Source organism: Peromyscus eremicus, chromosome 9 (genome assembly GCF_949786415.1).
Source record: "Peromyscus eremicus chromosome 9, PerEre_H2_v1, whole genome shotgun sequence".
Lineage (NCBI taxonomy): Eukaryota > Metazoa > Chordata > Mammalia > Rodentia > Cricetidae > Peromyscus > Peromyscus eremicus.
In genome coordinates, this window is record NC_081425.1 from 107,711,478 (window position 1) to 107,735,029 (window position 23,552).

At 41.0% G+C, this 23,552-nt stretch overlaps 1 protein-coding gene across 13 annotated transcripts in view; it reads left to right on the forward strand.

Annotated features, from left to right (window-relative positions):
• Cadps (calcium dependent secretion activator) overlaps positions 1-23,552 on the forward strand; it is a 456,343-nt gene that overhangs the window by 327,052 nt on the left and 105,739 nt on the right. For 4 of the 13 annotated variants that reach the window (XM_059274221.1, XM_059274220.1, XM_059274219.1 and 1 more), the window contains 4 exons: positions 7,552-7,653; positions 9,320-9,383; positions 9,747-9,881; positions 18,065-18,095. In XM_059274221.1, the coding sequence (XP_059130204.1) occupies positions 7,552-7,653; positions 9,320-9,383; positions 9,747-9,881; positions 18,065-18,095 (332 nt within the window). Of the gene's footprint in view, positions 1-7,551; positions 7,654-9,319; positions 9,384-9,746; positions 9,882-12,232; positions 12,302-13,169; positions 13,188-18,064; positions 18,096-23,552 lie in introns of all 13 variants that reach the window. The other 9 variants (XM_059274214.1, XM_059274212.1, XM_059274211.1 and 6 more) reach the window with 4 other exon arrangements.

The window sequence follows — 23,552 nt, forward strand, 5'->3', positions numbered from 1 at the left end:
TAAGTAGGTATAGCTCTGCCTTACAGAGCTCTGACCACAGTGCTGTACGCAGCACACAGGTATGGGTAGGTTCTAGCAGTGGTCTATGCTCTTGGTCTCATGTTACACACAGAATTGGTGGTGCATTTATGAACATGAACATGTCTCTGGTTTACTTCTAGCTCTGGGTAGGTGTTGGCCTTGTGCATGAATGAAGTATCTCTAAATTCTAGACTGCCAGCTTTGCCTAACAGGAAGTAATCATAATAAGGAGAGAGTAAATTCCAGACAAGTTTCAAATAAAAATAAGCATCCCATGTGGCCAAGGAAAAATTCTCTTTGGACATGTCACCTTCATTTAAACCATTTGACTGTCCCATGAAGGAAGATTGCTCCCATATGAAGAGCATGAAGTCTTGTGAAGTCTGTGCCAGTGGTAATGCTTACCTAAAATCCCAAGTGTGTCCTCATCCTGGGTTCACTGAGACCACTCATACAAAACATGTTTGTAGATGTCACACACTTTGAGCATGGATATGTTATCGAAAAGCCACACATATTACTCTTGTGACCACTTTGAAGTCTAACTTAAGGTCTCCAATGTCAAATCCACATCTTCTCAATGTTCATCTCAAAATGAAGGAACGTATTTCTTCCTCTCTTATTCCTCCAAAAGAAGAATTTATGAAGTTCTGACTTGGGAAACTTGTTCCTTTCTTGGTGAAATACATGCCTTCCTATATTTTGTATTTCTTCAATCATCTTTGGTTTCTTTGATCATTCAGTAGCCAGATCAAGCCTGAGCCACTTTTACTATTGCCCACATTCCAATAGCACCTGTGTTCCTGGTGACTGTTGAGCAAGGGTAGCTTCTCAACCAGCCCCGTGCTTGTAATAGGTTGGATGAAGCTGCTATATTGTTGAGTCATGACTTCAGATTCAGATGAACTGCAAACAAGTCAGAGGCCTCCTTGGAATATTTGCCCTCCCCAAGTCTCTTTTTTGAAATTCCCTATTAGCAGACCCAAGAAGCTACAATGCCCACTTGTAATGGTGTAGAAACTACTTATTTTTCTTCCTGTCTTAACATTTGTGACACAAACACTTTGATATATTTGTTTTAGCAGCATATCTGAGCCCCAGGGCATCAGGGCATAATTAGAAAAGGGCATGAGCTGGAAGAAAAGGATAGGGAAGGTGTAGGGCTGGCTTTCACAATGAAGCAGTGGCTATGGGATATGAGAGTCCTCATTATAAATTATAATTAACCTAGGATTATAGAAGCCATTACAGGAGCTTGCAGGGAGACAGGGGTATCTCCTTTTAGTGGCTGATGCTTTGGGGCAATCTTAAATTTGTATCTATTAACTGCCAAAAAGAAACAAAGGAAAATATTCTACACTCAAATCAAATTCAGGGATAGCACTCTAAAAATTGTAAGGATGAAGAGTTGTCAGATATTATAAATATATATTTTAAGTCAAGATCATCCGAGTATCTGATATAGCTGTCCTATTTAGGGAACATTGCAAGGAATGCCTAACATACTTTGTCCTGCTCTGGCCCTTTAAGTACTCGTGTTTCTAGGCTGGAACAATTTAGTAGCAAGTAAGATTCAGTTATCATGCTTGTTTAAGGACATTTTCATGGATCCATAATGCGGTCTGCAGGCATGCATCCATTTGGAGAGAGAGAATATATCGTGTTTACAGTGCCTGCACCAGCATATGTGGACATTTGCATTTGGAGATGAAAGTATATTCCTTCTTCAGCTGGAGTTTTACCCCTTGTTGGTACTGATTGGAGGCTGAAAGCTGGTTGTATGCAGATCTGTGGACCAGACGCTTCTTCCTCTTCTGGTGAATTCATATGTTTCCTTTTACACCTGGATTTGGCCCTTAATCACCAGCTAGATGCACTATCAGAAGACAGCAATCATTGTATGCTTCGAATTAATTTTTCATCCTGACTTTCTTGAAAAGGTATCTGACCTTTTGAAATGTTTTGCAACCCAGATTTCAATATGATATGTAGAGCTATGCCTGGAGGATAATTAAATGCTAGAAAGCTGGTGCTTACCTGGGTGTGGTGACAATTTAACTACTTTGGAGAGGTTTGTTGGTTCCTGACAGAAAAAGGGGGTTTGACTGGACTGCTTGGGGAATTTCAAGTATCAAGATGTTTGTACTACAATCCCAGGACATAACAATACTGAATCAATTCTCCAGCAGGCATTAGTGAATCATCTTTAGCTTTAAGGGGAACAGTTTACATAACTGGTAACATCCGTTTGCATAATTGATGACTGCTGGGCTCGGTGGGTTTGATTTGATACAAAAACAAAATTGGAAAAGGAGAAAGATGCAACTCTGGATGCATTATTATTTGTGACATGGCTCAAGATGGGAGACGGTGAGGAGACTGAAGATGACAGAGCTGGTGTAACCACGGTGACAAGAACTTGAAGAGCAGCCGACATGACATCTTTCCTATCATGCTGCCGAAAATGTCAGCTTTGTGAAGGACAGTGAGAAAATGGTTTGCCGAAAACTTGAAAGGTGGATTCCAGAGATGCCAGCCATGTCAGATGCAATATAGTCTGCTGTGGCTGCAGAGACCCACTTCTGGCTCCAGTGATGGCCTGCAGGTGGGAGAGCTTCCAGTCTTCAGCAAGGCTCCAAAAATGACTACACTTGACCTGCATATTGTCTCAAGTTCCCAGGATTATGATATACAAGAAGTGAGGTTAGCCAGTGTTCAGTTAGGTGAAATCAGAGGCCAGGGACTGTTTTTCTTTGTGTGTTCCTGTGCTTGCACATGTGTGTGTTCCTAAAGCATCACTTAGAGGCTTCTGTTTAAACCAGAGACATGAAGAAGGAGGGAATGTGTCCTTTGTAAACTTACATTGTATGAGTAAAGAAAAGAAAAGGAAATGGAACTGAGGTATCTCCAGAAGAGTATAAATCAGATCAGAGCCCTGCTTCTGCATTTAAATGACCTGCAAGCTTTCAAAATGCCCATCTAAGCCTCCACTGCAGAACGATTGACACACAGCTGTCAGAAGTGTAGGTAGAGTCAGGCATCAAGAATTACTGACCTATGAAAACGATGTGGTCCAGCCCCAGCTGCTAAGAGCAGTGCATTCCACCTGCTTCTTCTCATCTTGCCTTGCTCACTTACTGTTCAAATATCAGAGGATCCAGTGGCTGAGTGGCAGAGTCTGCTTGGATGTGCAGTTTCTGAAAATTATAAGAATTGCCTTCGGCCGGGCGGTGGTGGTGCACACCTTTAATCCCAGCACTCGGGAGGCAGAGCCAGGCGGATCTCTGTGAGTTCGAGGCCAGCCTGGACTACCAAGTGAGTTCCAGGAAAGGCGCAAAGCTACACAGAGAAACCCTGTCTCGAAAAAAAAAAAAAAAAAAAAAAAAAAGAATTGCCTTCAAGGCATTAATAATGGGTAATAGGTCAATCTACTTTTCCTTCTTCTAAGTCCAGGGCAGTTAGCAGGGCAGCGGGTACCTAATAAGCCAGAATCTAGTGAGGTAGGGGATGTACGGTCATTCATGAGAAAGGGGGCATCCAGATTTTTGGACATGCATTCTGCATGAAGACACATCCCAGACTAGGACTTGGATTAAAAGCTTAAAGTCCTTCTTTTTCTCTTCTCCTTTATGATTTACCAAGTGTTAAATATTGAGAAATGAAAAAGACACTGAGCTATTTTATGAAACTTAAAGAACATTTCCCGTGTTCGGGAAAGACTGTCCTCTTTGTGACAGTAGTACCACTCCACTAATGTGATTTGCTGGGCAGCCACCCTTGTTTTCCTGAGACAATAGAAACTGCAAATGCCTCTTTTGGAAGGGGAAATCAACTCAGAAAGGGGCAGTGTACCTCTAACAAACTGTCTCTGTTCTCAAATCCATCTCAGTCTTAGGGGAGTTAAGAACCTTGGATCAAAAGCATCCTGTCAAGGGGTTGGTGAAGTGACTGGGCCAATGGAGCACTCTGTGAAAGCCAAGCTGGGCCGGCACTGGGAAAGTGGAGGCACAAAGACTCCCTGGGGCTTGCTGCTTGGCTAACCAGTCCAGCTAAATTGACAAATTCCAGGTTCAGTAAGAGACTCTGTCTCAAAGGATAAAGTGAGCACCACTGAGGACGACGCTCAACTAGCACCCATCATCCACATACGTAAAGCCACGCACCAAAATAAAAGCATCCCTTCAGAAACTGGAAGAGCCTCCATTGAGGTTTTGTTTTTATATTGGCTACTGTGTGTGTGTGTGTGTGTGTGTGTGTGTGTGTGTGTGTGTGTGTGGTGTGTATCAATGGTTCTTAGCATGATTCTCAAACCAGTGGCACCACAGAACCCATTAGAAATGCAAATTCTCAGGTCTCATCCCAGACCTACCAATTCAAGAACTCTGGATCGAGCCAGGTGGTGTGGGTTGTCACAAGGCCTCCAAGTGACGCTGGGCCATGGCCATGTTTGAGAACCATAGCCCTGCTAAAAGCACATGTAGCTTCTATAGAAAATACAGCTCCCAGGCCAGCAATATGCCTTAACAGACCAAAGTGCTCGCCTCACACACCTGACAACCTGAGTTCAATCCCAGGGACCGACAGTGAAAGACAGTTGTCATTTGACCTTCACACGCACACCAGAGCACATGCACGCCCCCCCCCTCTCTCTCTCTCTCTCTCTCTCTCTCTCTCTCTCTCTCTCTCTCATACACACAAAATTAAAATACTTTAAAGAGAAAACAGCACTCCCTTTAACCATTTGGCACGGGTTGTTTTCTGAGCGCCCACTGTGCAGTCATTACTGGTGAATTATGGAAGTCAATGGAAAAGAAAATGATATTTGACAGAATTTTAAAAAAAATCATTATCTGAAGTCAAACTAAAGTGACTCCTTAACTACTGTTACGCTTCTGGTCTTTAACAAACTGATCCCTAGCAGGTCTCTCACACAATTTGTCAAATACCATCCCTATTGCCAACACCCTAATACTACAGATCTGGCAGTTAAAACGTTTGCATTTGCTGTTGAGATCCTGCGGGATCTTATCACCTGGTTTTGCAGGTGATGTCTGAAGGAGAGCATTGCAGACTTAATGAGGTTCATTTGTTTTATTTATGTCTAAAGGGAAACTATTCACACTAGCATAAGGTGATTAAGAAGTAAATTAAAGTGACTACAACAATAAACGTTTACTTGGGTTCAATAGTGCGATAGCAGTCAGTATTCCCAGTTCTCGTGGAGAGGCCAAGTAGGAGCTCTCTGATTCCCTTAATGTGCATCACCAGAACAAAAGGCAGGAAAGAAGCAAAGCACAGTTTGCATTTGTGGTAATGCCTCATTGTAAGAACTAGCTAAGAAGGTGAAACACATCTAATCCTTCAGTTCATATCCTCTCAGACTCAAACAAAAACACCGAGTCTGACAAGGCCTCTTGGGCAAGGAATGAACATCTTGATTCACAAACAAGTTTGTCTTGGAATCAAGAACATAAAGCTGGAGATGTACCTCAGTAATAGAATGTTTGTCAAGCGTTCATGGGCCCTCTTCAGTCCTCAGCACCACTAAAAAAGTAAGTAAGTCACTAAAGGTGACAAACCTCTCTGGGACACCCATGTCATTGGCTATGATGTCTAAGCCTTTCTGTTTACTGTCAACTGCATCTGAGAGCGCTGAGTTTTCTCTGTGTTAACTTCCTACTAAACATGGAATTGTCTGAATGGCTCCCTTTTCCCTCAATCAAACATGGGGTTGGACATGCCAATCACATGTGTTTAGTATATTAGTAAGTTGGTTTTGGTATAAACAAAATTCAACAGCCAGAATGAAATTCAAACTTGTAATAGAAACAATGTGAGACATTATCAAAGACAACCTAACAGGCATTCTGTGGTGGCCAGTGAGTTTATCCTGGGATTTAAGGACAATGGAACTAGGGATATTTCTTGAAAAAAATTCAATAAACTTTGTGACTTGATCTTTGACTTTTGACCAGTAGATTTGAAAATATTAGCACAGGCTTAGAACTCAAAGTCTCCTTGGTGTTGACCATTTTGCTTGTTTTCTTCCTTTAATTGGGGAGGAATACAAAAAAGGAGAATAAGATTTTGCTCTTTGGGGTGATTTTTTTTTTTTTTTTACAAATTGAAGTAGAGGCTCTTCTTTAATTTTCAAATAGAGTACTTTTATTGTTTAAAAAGAAGGGAAGATGACCATTTAAAAGCTGACAGACATAGAGTGCTAACATTGCCAAGTCTTTGTGTGGTCAGCTTGATAGACTACAGAGAGTTTTCTTAACTTCTGCTGGCACCCTGAGAAGGCTCATGAGCACCACCATTTGTTTGCTCTCAAGATGACTGGGCTATGCAGACTGAGGAATGTTCCTATAGGTGTTCTGTGGTGACACAGCAATCTGCAAGCTGACATAGCCCATCGTCTCCAGTCACTAGAGATCTGGGACTCAGAAGGCTTTGAATGGGTCAGGTTATCCTGTGTCTAATTTGGCAAATAGAAACTTGGGATATAATTTACACAGCTGTGATATTTCCAATGCAAATGGCCAATAACAGAGAGAGGAATGTGTGTGTACTTGTGAGCGACAGGAAACTGAGAGCACTATGATTCAACTGGAATCCCCGGGTTTTTTCCACTGTCTTACTCTTTATCACAGTAGTTCACTATGATTGGACAACATCTGGGTTATCCTTTAGTTAATACTGAAGTTACTTTAAACAGTGATTATTACAAACTGAGTAATTTAATGAGGAGCAAAATACATGCTTTATATGACACCTGATTTTTGTAGGAATTTTCGTAATAATTGAAGAGTCGCAAACCCGAGAGCCTGTGAGACAGGTAATGCAAACTAGAGATATGGCCAGGTAAACATCCACTCAGGAAAAAGGTGTTGGTTGGCAACTGACAATGTCAGCTGTTTGAACTTTCAAGAGAGACCAAAATCCAAACTGCATTGTAAAACTTTCCTAATTTTAAGAATGATGGAAGGGCTGGAGAGATGGCTTGTGGCACTGGAATGAGGACTCCAGTCTTGTCCACGTGCAGCAATGGGCACCTGCACTCCAGCCCTGGGGAAGCAGAGGCAGAGGAGGCAGGCTGGCTGGCCGGCCTACGGCAGCCTGATGAGGCTTCAGCTTCATTAGGGGTCCTGTCTGAACAATTAAGGTGGAGAGCAATTGCAAACGATACCTGATGTTGATTTCTGCCCTCCACAAACGTGAATGTGCATGTGTACAGTCACACACATGTGCCCACGCACACACGCTCATGTTAATGTCTCCAGATCTTTTAAGAGTCTATGACCAGACAGAAAAAGCTGGGCTTAACCTGTGAGCCATTTTGCTAGTTCACACAAACACCCACTGAATGGTAACCCTGAACCATCTTCTACTTGAGAAGCCATTGGGCCTGTTGGATCAGGGCCGTCATTGCCCTTGCCTCTTCTTGAGCAGACAGTTTCCTCCTGGTAGAGATTTGATTTGATGGTGTCAGCATATGAGGGGGCCGTCACTTCATAGCGTGTCTCCTTTCAGGCCTGATGGAATTGGAACTGTGACTGTTGAAGAAAAAGAGCGCTTCGAAGAAACCAAAGAGAGACTCCGAGTTCTGCTGGAAAATCAGATTACGCATTTTAGGTAAGGAGCTGCAGTTTAGGGGTCTGCTGGGGTAAGAATGAATGTGCACAAAAAAACCCTTCATTTCCAAAACAAACTATCAGAGACACATAAGATCATTAAAGTGGAATAGCTAGAGAAAAAAGGCCAACCATTGCCTGTGGCCCCCATTAGCTTCCAGACTCGCAGTTGTTCTTTGTTTACGTTTGTTTGGATGTGGAGTCTCCTGTGGTCCAGGCTAACCTCAAATTCTCTATATAGCCAAAGGTTATCTTGAACTCCTAATACTCCTGCCTCCAGCACTCGAGTGCTGGGATTATAGGTGTGTGCCAACACACACCAGGTTTCATGCCATGCTGAGACTTGAACCCAGTACATCATGAATGCTAGGGCAAGCATGTTACCAAGTATATCCAGATTCTTAAGGGCATTTTAGTTGCTTAAAGAACAAAACTTTCCTTGTGTGATCTGACTGATAATTAACATCATAAAAAAAGTTGAAGATTCTTCAGGGTTCCTAGATAAAACAGTTTTTAAAACTCCTGCAGTTTGGGCCATAGTGAATGGGGTAAAGTTAATGGTGTTCATAACTCTTTCCCCCACTCCTGCTAGCTATGCATAGAAAGAAGGAAACGTGGGTCAGCCTGGTTGGGGGCTGGGGGTGGAGACCTGGCTTTCAGCAGCAGATCACACACTTGATGCTCACACTATGCAATCCACTTCCCCTGTAGAGTATATGGGACATTTTTAACACGATAATGTTGGCTCCACACATAGACTCCGAGGCAGGAACTTCCAGACAGTAATTGTGCTTCTAATAGTTCCCATACGCCAGGTATAGGACTGGAGGCTAAAAGGTTCTAACTTTAGTTTTTATCTATAAACAACTGTGTAAGGTAGCTATAAAATCTAGTTAAACAATTAGGAAAATGAGGCCAGGAGGAACATGTCCCCATCCTCACACTGTAGTCTGAGTATAAGCAGCCCATCCTGTTCTCTATACTTTTGAGCAGTGTTTTGAAGAACTCTTGACTGGCAGAAGCCATTGATGGCACCTGTAGCTGTAACTGACATGTTTCTATCTGTGCTATCAGAATTCTCCTTTTTATGGAATAAGATTTTAATGAAGGTCCTTTAATTGACCATGCATTGTAGGCAAAATGTATCAACAATAGCGCAGAGATCCAGTAACAGTGAAAAACGTTCTAAGCAAGTTAGGCAAAGTCAGGACTTATCCCAAGTGCATGCCTGCTTCATGCCTCAACCCTTTAGGAATCTGAAGAAGTGTGTTTGGATTCCAGCCGGTTTTAACTCCTGGCTTTCAATCCTATAATAATACACAAGTCTATATAATACATGTGCCCTACAATAATGCACAAGGTCATGTTTTTGTTGACTAGTGTTTTCCTTCACAATGGAAATTCAAACAGAGCTCTGTGTCACCACTCTTCAATATTCTGTTCTGTTGCAGACATTTGCAGAGTCCCTCTTCACTCATTATTCACACATATACATACATACATTATATATACACATATATGGTGTGAACTGGGATTAACATAACACAGTGTGACAAAATAAAAAGCCTTTTCCATTCCTAGTACAAGTTGCTATAGGAATCAAATTGCAGCGTGTTTCCTGCTAATGTAATGGTGTGGGCAACCTGAGAATTGTGTGTCTATTTTAGGTATTGCTTTCCTTTTGGTCGACCCGAAGGTGCTTTGAAAGCTACTCTCTCACTCTTGGAACGGGTAAGAATGAACATGAGACACAGAAATGGATACGCAAATAATTGCAATCAAACATTGCAGTTGGATGGCCATTTTCAAAGGATTTGTTTACCATTCATGAAATACCAGAATAAAAATGAGGAAACTGCCAAAATTCTACAAGTTTTATTTTCAGATTCCCAACTAGCTATACTGAAAAGTCGCACCAGGCCCTTCCCTGATGCCTCCACAGACTTTGCCTCCCCAGCTGTTCTGGGGTTTTCTTTCTACCCACGGTTTTCACGTTAGTTAGCATTAAGGATTTTATACCTGAAGACTTTGCAAAGCAGAAATGAGTGACATGTTGATTTGTAACTTAATAGTCCCCTTTCCTTCTACCTAAAGGTTTTGATGAAAGACATTGTCACTCCAGTACCACAGGAAGAGGTCAAAACTGTCATCCGTAAATGCCTGGAACAGGCTGCGCTAGTCAACTACTCACGCCTGTCCGAGTATGCCAAAATTGAAGGTAAGGCTTCTGCCTGCCACAAGTTTTGAGTTTAAATTTTGGTATGCCTCCCTGGGAAAATTTGTCTCTTTTCTTAATGGACACCAAAAAACAGTGGTCCATCTGACTACGTTAAGCTGAAATACTCGAAATGTGGAAAATGCCTTGGCTGTGGCCAAATAAATAGATGAAAAGCAGGACATCAGCTCAGGAGACAGCCTTAGGACGAAACCAGCATTGAGTGTGGGATGTTATGTTATTACTACGGTCCTTCTGACAGTATGTACTGTCCTTAAATATCTCCTCTGAGGATAGTGTTACCTGTGAAAGAGTTGGGTAGCATTGTTACCTTCTCTAAATGGAGAAAAAGGGGGCGACCTGCTATCTACTGCCAATAGTACTGAAAGTAAAACAAGCATTGAATAATTCAATATTCAAGTTCTGCTTAGCTCTCTCTTATCCCTTGGAAGTCTCTTGTCTTTGGGGAACATTTCAAATTTGGTGGCAGAGTAGTATGGAATCATCTCTAGGGGCTCTAAGTTGACTCTGGAAATCATTCTTTCTTGTTAGCAGAGATGTCGGAAGTGTATTGGTACTGCTATCTCAAGTTTTAGGGAAGCAGTCATTGATGACAGCATAATTAAAAGGAACTTTGAGTAAACTCAACTCAAGAAGAAGCTATGGTTCTTTAGGACCTATTCACTTTCAAGGGCATTAATTACTTTTCATTGTTACCCCCATTGGCTGCTATAGGGTGATTTGAAAACCACACCCAACCTGACCAGTGGTGTAAGTGTATACATGTGGAAGTTCTGTGTGCAAGACTCAATGTGTCCACACTCTGGAATCTGGTGTTCTCTCTCACACACAAAACACATGATACCTGAATAAAGCAAGCAAAGGCACATTGTCCACCTTGGGACATGAGCTGGGGGAACAGCTGATTAGCACACACACACCATCACATATACTGCCAATGTCCTGTTTCCTTAGAAATTAGCTGACAATCATGTTAAATTCCCAGTGTTCTGTACACTACATGTCTTCCTCCCTTTCCTGATTTTGTCTGTGTGACAATGCAAATTGTGTACCAGTGGTAATGAGTTCATTGTTATGCATCCAGGGAGAAACACTTAAGAACTGGGCACTAGAAGGGTGTTTATCAACTCTTGACTTGGTAATGAGTGACAAAAACAGAGGAACAAGAAGATCAATGGTTAAACAGCTTTATTAGCAAATAATTGTGCCAGCATTCCCAGCCCAGGACATAATGATTGGTTGGATTGGGTAAAGTCAACCATGTAACTAATCCTGAAGCCAAAGATGGGATGGGATCAAGAAATGAAATATCCAGTTTCCACAACTGCTGCCTCATAGGTCTTGGTCCAGCTATTATTAGTCTTTTGGTAAGATCTGCTCTCTTCTTTCAGATAAATATTTTTTTAAAAAAAACAACCAAACTTTGCGATCTGTAAGTAAAAATGCATTCATTTCCAAAGTAGATCAGCTGGTCTGTAATCTCCTTCTGTGCCTCAGTTCTTCCTGGTTGTGTTAATTATCTTTTGCACTGTGACTTTTAGGTCTGGGGATTCTTTGAAGAAACCAATCTTTTTATTCCAACTCTCTTTTCAGAGAAGTACCTCATTCCACACTACTTGCTCTCTTCTGCTTTTCTCCTTCCTTGTCCGTGATTGGCTCAGCCACTTTTTGATACAACCTCTGCAAAAGTGGCTGAGACACCAATTTCAAAGCATGCTGGGATTGTTAATTCAGACAACCCCACATTCTCTGGCTGCATGTGTCAGGTTTTCTTCCATGAACATAGTCCACTGTAGGCTGGGATATTGCAGCTTTAAAGATATTACTACCAGACAGCTTTCTTTGAACAGGGCTCGGGTCCTACCCTCAGAAAAGAAACCCTCTTTTTTTCTTACACCTGAGCCTCTATTGAGCATTAATAGCTTATCTATCTGAGCATTTTGGAAAGAAGCTGTAGTAATATTGCTGGAGACTATGTTTATGAAGAAATACCTCAAGAGCCTTAGATACTAAAGTCTGAAATCCTTAGTATCTTGGAGCCTTAAATCAATGGAATTCTGTTTCCCTTTACCCATGATGTTTTTGGTCATTGTATTCTTGCCAACGACTCTAAAGAGACGTGTAAAATCATGGTCACAATCTCTCTCGTGGCTCACGGCATGCTGAATGGTTAATCCAGTAGTTCCCAAATTTCAAAACTCCTTTTTCTTTTATCCTGTGTTTATCCCAAAATACTCTGTGGCTATTTTTCCTTGAGCTAATGTAACGTTTTCCTCTAACCTATAACCTTTAACCTCTTTACCTCTGACCTAAGCCTCTTGCATGCCCAAATCCTCTTTTATAGGGAAAAAGAGAGAAATGTATGAGCATCCTGTCTTCTGCTTGGCCTCCCAAGTGATGGATTTAACCATTCGTGAGTACCTACCACCTCCTCACCATGCTGTCTTCACTCTTTCTGTTTCCATTATTTCAAGAAATCCAGATCCAAACCAACTCACTCTCCTTGCTTCAAGTTTTTTAGCATTGGCTTGTCTGTTGGTTCTGTCTGTGAAACCCAGTGTGAGAAGTCCAGTCACTTTTTATCAGCCTAAAACAGGTTAGACAATTAAGCCATCTGTTTGTGATAAACTCAGATTTGTCTGTAAGTTTTTTCAGTTCTTCTGTCTGTGACCTGAATGCATTTTTACTTTGCTTGTGTGTAACCCTAATTTGTAAAGTACTTGTCACTGGTACACAATCAAAATGTAGCAGCTAAGCTGGGGAGCGATGCACTAGGTGTCAGAAAAAGGGCATCTGAGGCAAAGTCATGCTTTCTTTATCCATGTTTAAGATGTCAAACCACGATGGGTATGAGATCATGCAAGATGGTCCGTACTCTGTGAAAGCTAGATCTTCTATGCTTCCTAGCTAGTCTCTCTCAAGCTGGGAAGTTTTCCTCCTTCTCTCTGGAGAGTTTTACTTGCCCTTGTCCTCAAAGCTCTGGATACAACATATGACTTAATTGTCATTTGAAGAGTTCATGTATGTTTCATAGTTTGATTTCACATTAAACTTATTTACTAATTTTCTATTTGTGCAGCATTTTCCACATCTGTGAAGGAGCCTTTTTTTGCTGGCCCCCAAACTTCGGGGCGGTGGGAAGCCAAGGGCAACCTCTTCTGTCCAATATCATATATCACGCATAAGTGGGGGGCATTTTGGTCCACTTGCTCATTAATCTTGCATATGTGTTCTTGTTTCTCTTTCTCTTCTCTCCTCATTGTGCTCTCTCTTTCAAATAGAGAATCAGAAGGATGCAGGTGAACCGATTGTATATGCCTTATCAATTTCCAGGACTGTTGAGTTACATTCAGTTTGTGTTTTTGTTTTTGTTTAGTAGCTCCTTAAGGTATGTACTCCCGGAGAGTGGCGTGGAGTGGCAATGACACTTAAGGAGTTAATTTGTGCTGTCTAAACGCATCTCATGCCCATTCACTGTTGGCCTTGGGAGAGCAGCATTTCCGTAAAGGCGGAAGTTTGAAGGAACAGAGTTCTGGTTTGCTGCAGAACTTCCTTCAGCCTTGGTTTCAAGGTCTAGTGATTTGGTGTCGTGTGTGTGGTGTTTTGTTTTGTATTTTTAAAGACATTGAACCAAATGAATCTTCCCTCTCAGTTTTCTTTTCTCCTTTGTTTCCTGTTTTCTGCCCTCTGAAGAAGTTCGTGTTCTTCAATGAATGTTTACTGGTCAAGAGGAAGTGGTGGTCTCCGTGCTGTGCTTGTATGTACTGTGTGTAGTCAGAATGACTAGGCAGGAGCTGTTGTGAGAAAGTTCTCTGGCTTTGGAAATTCCTTCTTGTTTCTTCTCAAGACGTGAGAGCTCTGAAATGAAATATTAATGAATGTATATCAGTGTCCTTAAGAGCTAAAAGATTCCGTAAAGATTTTTCATTTAATCCCATGTAACAGTTGAACATATTTCAAAACAATTCAGACAGCATTTTAACGTGTGCCAAACACTAGGTTAGTAATAAATATTTCAAGATTCAAAACTATGCTCAAGACATATGTGCCCCTGCATAGGGAAGGTACCCAGTCATTCACTCATTCAATCATGCATCCGTCCATTCATCCAATTAGGCAAGCACTTGGTGAGAGCCTGTCCTGCAGCAAGAACAGTGTGAAAAGTCAGGAACTATCCAAATGAGAGGGGAACAACTGTTATCTTCATGGAGCACCAAAGCATATGTGTAAACTGCAAATTCAGTACATTACAATCTCCATTGATTATGTGTCAGAGGAATATGACATTTTCATAAAACCTTAGACACATTCAGGTGATAATAAGGTTTCAAGTGCACATTGAAAGAGCTACATTGGAATCAGTTTCTGGAAACTGGAGATTGGAAAGACATCCTGCACAGAGCAAAATATACCAATGTACAAAACTACACAGCTGATAAAAATAGCATTCTTATATAAAATGCTCATCCATGCATTCTGTAAGCTAGGTGTGGTCTTGCATACACATAACACATTTAATCTTCAGAACCTCTTATATAATTACTCCCATTTTACAGAAGAACAAACAAAGCTTAGGGAAGCACAAATGATGAACAAAAACACAGTCCTAGAAGCAAGCCCAGGCAGAGAACACATGCCTACTTTCCCTAATTCAACATGGCTATAAAACAGTGCCAGATCAGGTAGCAAAGTAGGCAGGAGCAAGATCTCTATAGCCTTTACATGCCATTCAAAGACAGTAATCTGTTTGGCAAAGGTGGCACACACCTGTAACCCTAGCAATCAGGAGGTGGAGGCAGCAGCCCAACCTGGACTGTGGTGAGTTGAAGGCACCCTTCACTTTGTAGCAAGGCCCAAAAGAAAACGGTTATGGCTGCTTCCAGTAGTCCAAAGTTCTTTCCCGGGGAATCTCTGTGTATTCATATAGATTTTCAGAGGATAGACTCCACACATCTTACCTCTACGGGTGATAGCCACTGAAGGTTCCTTAAGCTAAAATAAAGTGCCACTCCAGAAAAACTGTATTAGCAGTGATGTAAAGAAAAGTCTGAAGTACAGGAATAGAGTAAAACTGAATTCAATGTGAATGTGAACTTTGGGACATTCAAGCCCTCTTCTAAGCAAATTAGTTCTCCATATCTTGTTTTTTTTTTTTTTTTTGGCCTTTAAATGTCTGCTTTTCCTGTATCATTCCCCTACCTTTTTAGATTTCCTAGGAAATAGAAGAGATAGAGAGATAGAGAGGTAGGTAGGTAGATGATAGATAGATGGATGGATAGATAGATAGATAGATAGATAGATAGATAGATAGATAGATGGATGGATGGATGGATAGATAGATAGATAGATAGATAGATAGATAGATAGATAGATAGATAGATAGATAGATAGATAGATAGATGGATGGATGGATGGATGGATGGATGGATGGATGGATGGATGGATAGATAGATAGATAGATAGATAGATAGATAGATAGATAGATAGATAGATAGATAGATGGATTAATTGATAGATGATAGATTAGATAGATAGATAGATAGATAGATAGATAGATAGATAGATAGATAGATAGATAGATAGATGGTAGACAGGGTAGATCTAGAGATATGGAGGTAATGGCAAGGAGCTGACAGGTTACAGTGCAAATTGGGATGAGGTAAGATGCTAGGACTAGAATACAGAGATCTCCTGATGTGTTTATTCAGAGCATGTTTTGAGAATCTACAAGATTCAGCCCATGGCTTTCTGGTGGACTTTATGCTTTCTATCTTGTGACATTATTAGAAATTAAATGTTCAGCTTAGTTACAGTATCACAAGAAAAATAGAGATACAAAAGATTGCAAAGGTCTAGAAAAGAAAAACAGTGATCCTACAAAAAAATCTTTTTTAAAAAAATACATTTTCATTAAACTGTCACATGTTCTAAATCAAGTGAGCGCCAGGGACTTCAATACCACTATTGCTGCTCTGCCTCCACTCTGGGCTAAATCCTCGCATCATTTTCTGATCGTCATAGTGGTTCCACTGGACTTTTAAATGAAACTTTTTCCTTCATAGATGCTAAGGATTTACAAAACTTGTAAAGATGATCTCTTAGATAGGAGATAGATGTAGAAACAGGAAAGTGGGATAAAGAAGGGAAAGAAAGAAAGAAAGAAAGAAAGAAAGAAAGAAAGAAAGAAAGAAAGAAAGAAAGAAAGACATAGGAAGAAAGCAGAAAAAAGGGAAGAAAGGATAGAGGAAGGAAGGAAGGAACATAAATAGCTAGATAGATACATGTATGAATGGTGGGTAGATGAATGGACAGAGGGCAAATACCCCACCTTGGCCTGGGCACTGTGCTGAGAACTTTATGTAGATGATCCAACTGGATCTTTACCTTAGACTCACAAGCATGGCTTCACTGTTGCTCCATTTTAGGAAAGGAAGCTGTGTGTAAGTGACTTTCTCAAGCACTACTTGAACTCTGGTGTACTAAATACAAGTGCTATGTTTTTTTATCCTTTTCCCACGCAGACCACAAAAATGGTAGGTACTTGGACAGTATCCATTCAGTGAGTGGAGGTCAAAGGTACCTATAGCTTTTTAATATAGGAAAAACACAAAATAACAGAATGGCCCCATCCAGGGTCAGATAGTTGCCCAGATCTTTACATTGTGAATTCTTCCTGCGGTGTTTGTAGAGATTGTTTCTCTCCAATTGACAGAACCCTTCTAGAGCAGGTCAAAGCCAAGGAGGTTACCTTGGGAAACAGTGTTTGATGTGCATGTATAAGAACCTAAATTTAGATTCCCCAGCATCCATTTAAAAAGCCACACATGACAGCATATGCTTATAATCCCAGCAGTGGAGATGTGTAGACGCTGAGATCTCTGGGTCTTGCTGGCCATCCTAGCCTCCTCAATAAGTTGCAAACCAGTGAGAGACCCTGTCCCAAAAAATCGAGGTGGAAAAGACCAGAGGAATGACATCTAAGGTTGATTTGTAGTCTCTTCATGTACACACACACACACACACACACACACACACACACACACACACACACTTACTTCACATAAGGGCTTCCACAGTCTGTACTGTGGATTCCATGCCTTCTGAAATTTCCGGTTTAATTTTCCACTAGTCTAGAGACTACTGAAATAGAAAGAGACAACCAAGATAACATTCTCAGCAGAGCACTGTGCAAACTCAATAACCCCGCAGTCTCCCCCAAGAAACCAGTGAGAGTGAATTCTGTTGATCAAGGATCCATGCTGTTCTAGAATGAGGAGTATCTCTTGCTTCATGTCTTATACATCAAGAGTTAAATGTCTCTCCATCATTTGTCTAAATGATGCCTAGGTAAATCAGTCTCTAAGTCCCAATTATTCTATGAGTAACACTTCATTTAGACTATACAAACAGTGAGGGGGACAAGGAAGAACAGTTTGTTTACCAGCCTGTTATCAAGAGAGATTTGGGAGAGATTTGGAAGGAAGAGAGAATGTACTAAAGTATGTCATGAAGCAATGGACATAAAACCATATCTTTCCTTCCAGAAAAAAAAAAATATGTCACTATAGATGCTAACTGTTGTTCAGAGAGGATTGGAAACATGCTTAGTGACTGCATCCATATCTCATTTAATTTTCACAAGAATTCTAGGAGATTAGTGCTTTATCGCTGTGTTTTATTGAGTCTAAAATTAGGCCATTGATCATGAGGTATACCATTAATTTACTATGAAGAATATAATAATGTTGCCAGCCAACTGGTGACATGCCACTCAATGTAATAGGCATCCAGATTTCTGAAACATTAAATGTGCTTTGTGTACTAAATGAGGTTAAAAAAATTGGTCTCTGTTCATGGAAATCTTTTTCATTTTGAGCTTTTTAGCCTTCGATGGCTGAGCCATCTCTCCAGCTCTGTTCATAGAAACCTTAAAGCAGAAAGTTGCTGGGTGACATGCTAGGAACGAAACAGCTGGTTAGGTGCAGGGTCCAAACTTAACCAGGAGCCTTCCTAACCCCCGGCTCACGCTTTCAGCTTCTGCACTATCAAGTGCTGTAATTAGTCAGCAGTAAAATTGTAAGATCATAAAGTGGCTTCTCAAAGAGGAAATAAAAACCTAGGGAATTATTAGATAAGCCCTAACTCCATTTGACAAACCAGGAACCAAGTCCTGGAGAAAAGCACCAAGACTTCAAATAAACAGAGCGGTCATTCTCAAGTCTGCAGTCCCAGACACTGCCAAGACTCATGGATCTGCTTTTCTCTCATTTGAGAAAATGGTACTGGCCACAGGCCATTGATAGGCCTGTACTTCCAACCCTGATGATGCTATCCAGCATCCAAGTACTTGAATCACAGTGTTTAGAACTGACCTAAGTTCTCATTCAAGCCAGACATTGAAACCCTGTGTTAACATCATGTCTTCTTCAGACACTGGGACGTTACTTTCATTTTCTGTAACAAATAATGGCGATTCCCCCAAAAGATAACTTTAAAATGTAAAATAGACTCCAGAACGTGTGGAGATGGCTCAGTCAGTAAAGTGCTTTACTTTTACGAGGACTTGAGTTCAATTCTCAGAGCTTCCATTTAAAATGAAGGGCATGGTAGCATGTGCTTGTAATTTCAGGACCAGGAAGGCAGGGACAAATGGATCCCCCGGGATTGTCCAGACAGCCAGCATAACCTATTTGGCAAGTTCCAGGCCAATGAGAGAAGCTATCTGAAAGAAAATGAAAAATACATAAATTGCACTTCTAAGGAATGACACCCAAGGTTGCCTTCTGGCCTCCACATGAACACACACACACACACACACACACACACACACACACACACACACACAACTCCAGTTTCCAAGTAAGGATTTTAGCGCTATGCCTGGTTCATAGTAACCACTCATTGTTAATAGATAAATGCATATGTATATGTATTAGCTTGTTGTTTATTCATTATTATTTAAAAGAATATTCTTCTAAATCCAAATTTACTTTCTGATTTCAGCAATGGAACATAAGATAGTGCTGCATTGAGGCAAAATTTAAAAAAAAAAAAAAAAAGATAGTGCTGCACAAATTTCATCCAAATGAATCGTTAGGAATCTAGTTGAAATGTGATTCTGATTGAGAAAGTGCGGGCAGAGCCTAGGAATCTGCATTTCTAGTGAGCTCCCTGTTGAAGCTAAGGTTACTGCTCCCGGAAGTATTCTTCATGTTAAGGATATATAGCAGGCATTATATCTTAATCGAAATTTGATATAAGACATTGTAATCTAGTCTAGAGTCAACCAAACTCACAATTCTCAATTCTGTGGCATACCCATGAAGTGGTACCAGGAGACTATGCGATAAGCAATGCTAATGATGATCTCCACCCTCAAGGAAGCTAGCGCAGAATTAAAGAACATGAGAGTGGACCAAGCAATTGTAGTCTGATGACTGTGGTAAAGAAGAAATTCAGGATGCTGCAGGTTCATAGTCCTACAGGAATCTGTAGGCCAGTGTCTCTGACGCATCACAGAGTCAGGAAAGCACCACAGAGGACATCATGGAGTATGGGACTGGGACCCCAAAAATTGACTGAGATGTTTTCTGGCTTTGTTGCCATGTTTCATCTATTAACCGCCCCTCTCCCATTCTCCAAGATGCTACCCAAGAAAGGTGTGACTATGTATATGGATGCTAAGGGGGCCTTAACAGGTCCTTAACAGTACCACTAAATCCATGTTCTTCATATAGCAAATAACTATTTTTAAAAACTGAAATAAAAAACAGGAAAAGTAACTTTTTTTGCTAGTGTAGCTGGGAAAACATTTTAAAAAATGGCCTCAGGAATGAAGAAATTGAGTATATCTTTCTATCTCTAACTGCTGGTAGAATGCTTTAACATGAGCTTTAACGTGGGTTGTGGTGACCTAAGGCTCTGTAGAGAGACATGGCCACAGATGCTAGCACAAGGCTTTTACCCGAGCTGCCCACCCTAAAAGAAACAGCTTTCCTCTCCAAGTAACTGTGTGGAATTTAAGGAATGTCTCTCATTGGCTCATCTTTGGTTATATGGTAATCTCCAAGCCAATCATAATAGCTGTGATGGTATAGGGTGCCATGGTTACCCATACTGAGCTCACGTAACTGCCCTGTGGGCTCCCTTCTTTGACTTTCCCACCAAGAACACATGGGATGGACAAGAGGCTAATTCCTCAGGAAAGTTATTAGATTTACAAGAACAATGGGGATCTTCTTCCAGAATTAAGCTCACTTTTCTGAGGTGCAACAGCTCATCCATAACAACAAAGCCTGGCTTGGATTTAAAAAAAAAAAAAAATCATATCACTAAAGTAGTATTTCTTCCTTTGCAATATAACTAAATTTAAATTAAAAATATTTTAACTATCTTGAATTCTTTTTAGTTACATCAAAATGCCTGAGATAACTCCCTAGTTTATAGTTCCAGCTTCATTGTTTGTTCCCAAGAATTTCAGCTCAGTAAATTAGCTGAATGACCTGCCTTAGGGGAGCAGGTCAATTTGCTGTATAGTTTCCATGTACATTGTACATGTACATGAAAAACCACAATGTGTTACTCCTTGAAAGCACTAAATAGGGTAGAATCTGCTGGTCATTTCTTTCCACTGGTATCTAAGGATCTGTTCCATGCCAGACCATGCTTTAAGCTCTAGAGATCCACTAGTTGCTGGGAATAGAAAGAGACAGACAGGTACATTTAGATTGCCCTTATTAGAGGTTATGGCTATACAGGGAGAGCTGTACTCAAGGATGCAGGCCTTTATTATGAAGGTTTTGTATTGTTGGGGCATGTGATGATATAACTCTCAGTGAAATGATCTCTTGGAAGTTTTTAAGACACAGCATAACAGATGCTTTCTCTACAGAAGTCATCTTAACACCACCCTTGTTGGCCTGAAGGCCTGCTTAAAGGCTTCAGCAAGAGCTAAGATAGAAATAATGAGATCTTAGGTGCATGTCCATCCCTTTGGTAAGAATGTGAGCACAGGATCTGGTGCAAGAGGGTAATAAAATAGGCATCTTAGAGATAGACTACACAGGCTAAGCCACCTAGTCCTTATGGGGTAGAGACAAAGATGGCTCCAATGAAGGAATAGAGAAAGTGCTTCACAATTCATTGTCAATCTTTGTTAACATACTAGCTAAAAGATTGAAACTTCTCAAAAGAGTTAAGAGAGATCCAAGAGGATCCACTAATACATCATGGGCAGTGTCACTGAAGAAATGGTGTATTTTAACCGTGTAGTCTTAGTTCATGTATCCGTCATTACAAGGATGCGGAGAACCATGCAAAGCATAATACATACACTCAGTTCCTCCTCAGGTTTTTATCTCCTTTCCTCCCCCTGGATCATAGCAGCTACCTATGGGCTAGTGTTTTCAGGACAGCACACTACAACTCTGGCATCTTCCTCAACACATCAATGGCTGGAACTTGGTACAAGGGGGTTTGCCGTCAGTCATGTCTGTCCCTCGTGTGATATTGCAGGGCTGGCAGTTCACTTGCTGGAACCAGAGATGGTCAGGTTATTTGAGGGCTAATTGGAGTGTCTCTCCCTCCTGGATGCTTCTGCTCCTTGGCTTAGCTATGCATGCAGAGGAATTCTCTTTTTTGTTTTTGTGCAGTCACATTTAACTCTCTTTCTGGAAGCCAAGTGGAATTAATTGTGTAAACATGAGCAATGGTAATTGGGTAAATGAAGTTGGAAACCAAGGTATGATATTTTTGTTTTGCTCTGTGAGGGAAAAAAAATAGGGAGCTTGTTTTTCTATGGTGGCAAACCTTACTGTAAGGATTTGGGACAGACAGTTGGCAGGAAGAAATCCATTATGAATTCTTCCCCAGGACTCATTGAGCTGAAACATGTGTTTGATGCCTCACAGGTTATTGATCACCCCCAGACTGTTCCATGTTGCGCTGAGCACCAGATCCAGTATTTTGATACGCAAAATCAGTTACCTAGGTGCAAACGAGCAAGGAGTTTCCAAAAGAATTACACACTGTGCTAGCAAACATTCGTTCCAAGAGCCATGTGGATTGTGATAGAGATGTCCCCAATGCTATAGAATGCTGAAATTACACACTGTGGTAGCAAACATTCATTACAAGAGCCGTATGGATTGTGATGGAGATGTCCCCAACTTTATAGAATGCTGTTAACAAAGTGCTTCTTTAAAACAATGAAAGGATCAGCCTCCTTTAAATGCTATCATTTAAAATTCTGTGGACATACAGTCTTTCCCAAAGAATTCAAATAAAGAGAAACTGATAAAGACTATTTTTAGTCCTGTGCTCAAAACACTGAGGTGATCTGGCAAGCTCAGGACCCCACAAGCCTTGCTTTCAATAGACAGCTTTGCCAGAATAAGGTATTTATTCATGGTCTCCCTTTCTCTATCAGTGTCACTAGCATTCCATTTCCTCTATACATGGTAAAATTCATCTCCCCAGTTGAAGACTCAAGCAAACCCAGAAGGGAACTTGGCAAAGGAGTGTGTCCCTCTCACCACACAGATCACTTTCTAAACGAGAACTATTAGAAAGGAGCAGGTCCAAGGTTAAGGAGACACTCACTAGAGAGAGAGAATTATGGGTGCTGCTGGGACTCTGTGCTTATGTGGAAGAAGAGACGATTGTCGAAGGATGTTTGCAGAGCTGATATTGTAAACCACATGACAGATGGGTCAAGTGCTGATTACGGTATTCTAACATTTGGAATAGCGAGTAACATATTCGATAAGCTGGCAAGTTTTTATATATGATTCAACCCACAATATAAAAGCCATGAGAATTCCAAATTGAAAATAATTAAATGAGCTGGAAACAATCAGATACCACACATTTCCCCCCAAATGACAGATTTTGACATGTTGAAATTCCACAAAGAGAGCACGAATATTCCCTAGCTTGCTTGAACTAATAACGGCCTTTTATCTGCTTTTGCAAAGCAATTAACTTCAGCTTTCTCACAATGTGGAGGTTAAAATGACCATTTGTAGGCACTTTAGACTTGAGGGAGATCTATCCCTAACTTGTTTTATTCTTTTTGTCAGCAACCCTGTCAGATACACAGGGGAAATTCTTATCTCTATGTCATTTACATGAGAAGAGACAAAATCACAGAGGGTACAAAATTAGTTAAAAAGTGAGTAGCCTATGAAACTGAGACTCCACATTACCAACCATTCATGCCCCATACTCTGTCTCTGGTCATGTGAAGAGGAGAATCAGTTAATGACTTGTGAGTGTTGTTCATGATACAAAAAGTACATCTTCTTTCCGGCAACGATGCAGCAACTATCATTCATGGGTTTCCATCTCGCTGGAGCATCCAGTGTTTGCATTCAGCCTCTGCGTGTCTGGGTAGGGTGGTGCTGAGACACTGGTAAGATCTTTGTCAGTCCTGTCACACCTCCAGGACACTGAGGCGGTGCCGCCGCCGAGGAAGCAGCCTCTCGCTGCTGTGTGCCGTGTTTGCTGCTTGATTTGTCCTTCTCAGTTTGTTGTCTAACTTGTCACTCCTTGTGAAAGTCACTTTGTCTCTGCTTTTTTTTGTCTCTCTCCACCTACCTGAACAGCTCCCCAGCCAGCTCCTGAGCCTCATCCCTTACTCATGCACTTGCAGACCAGCATGTTGT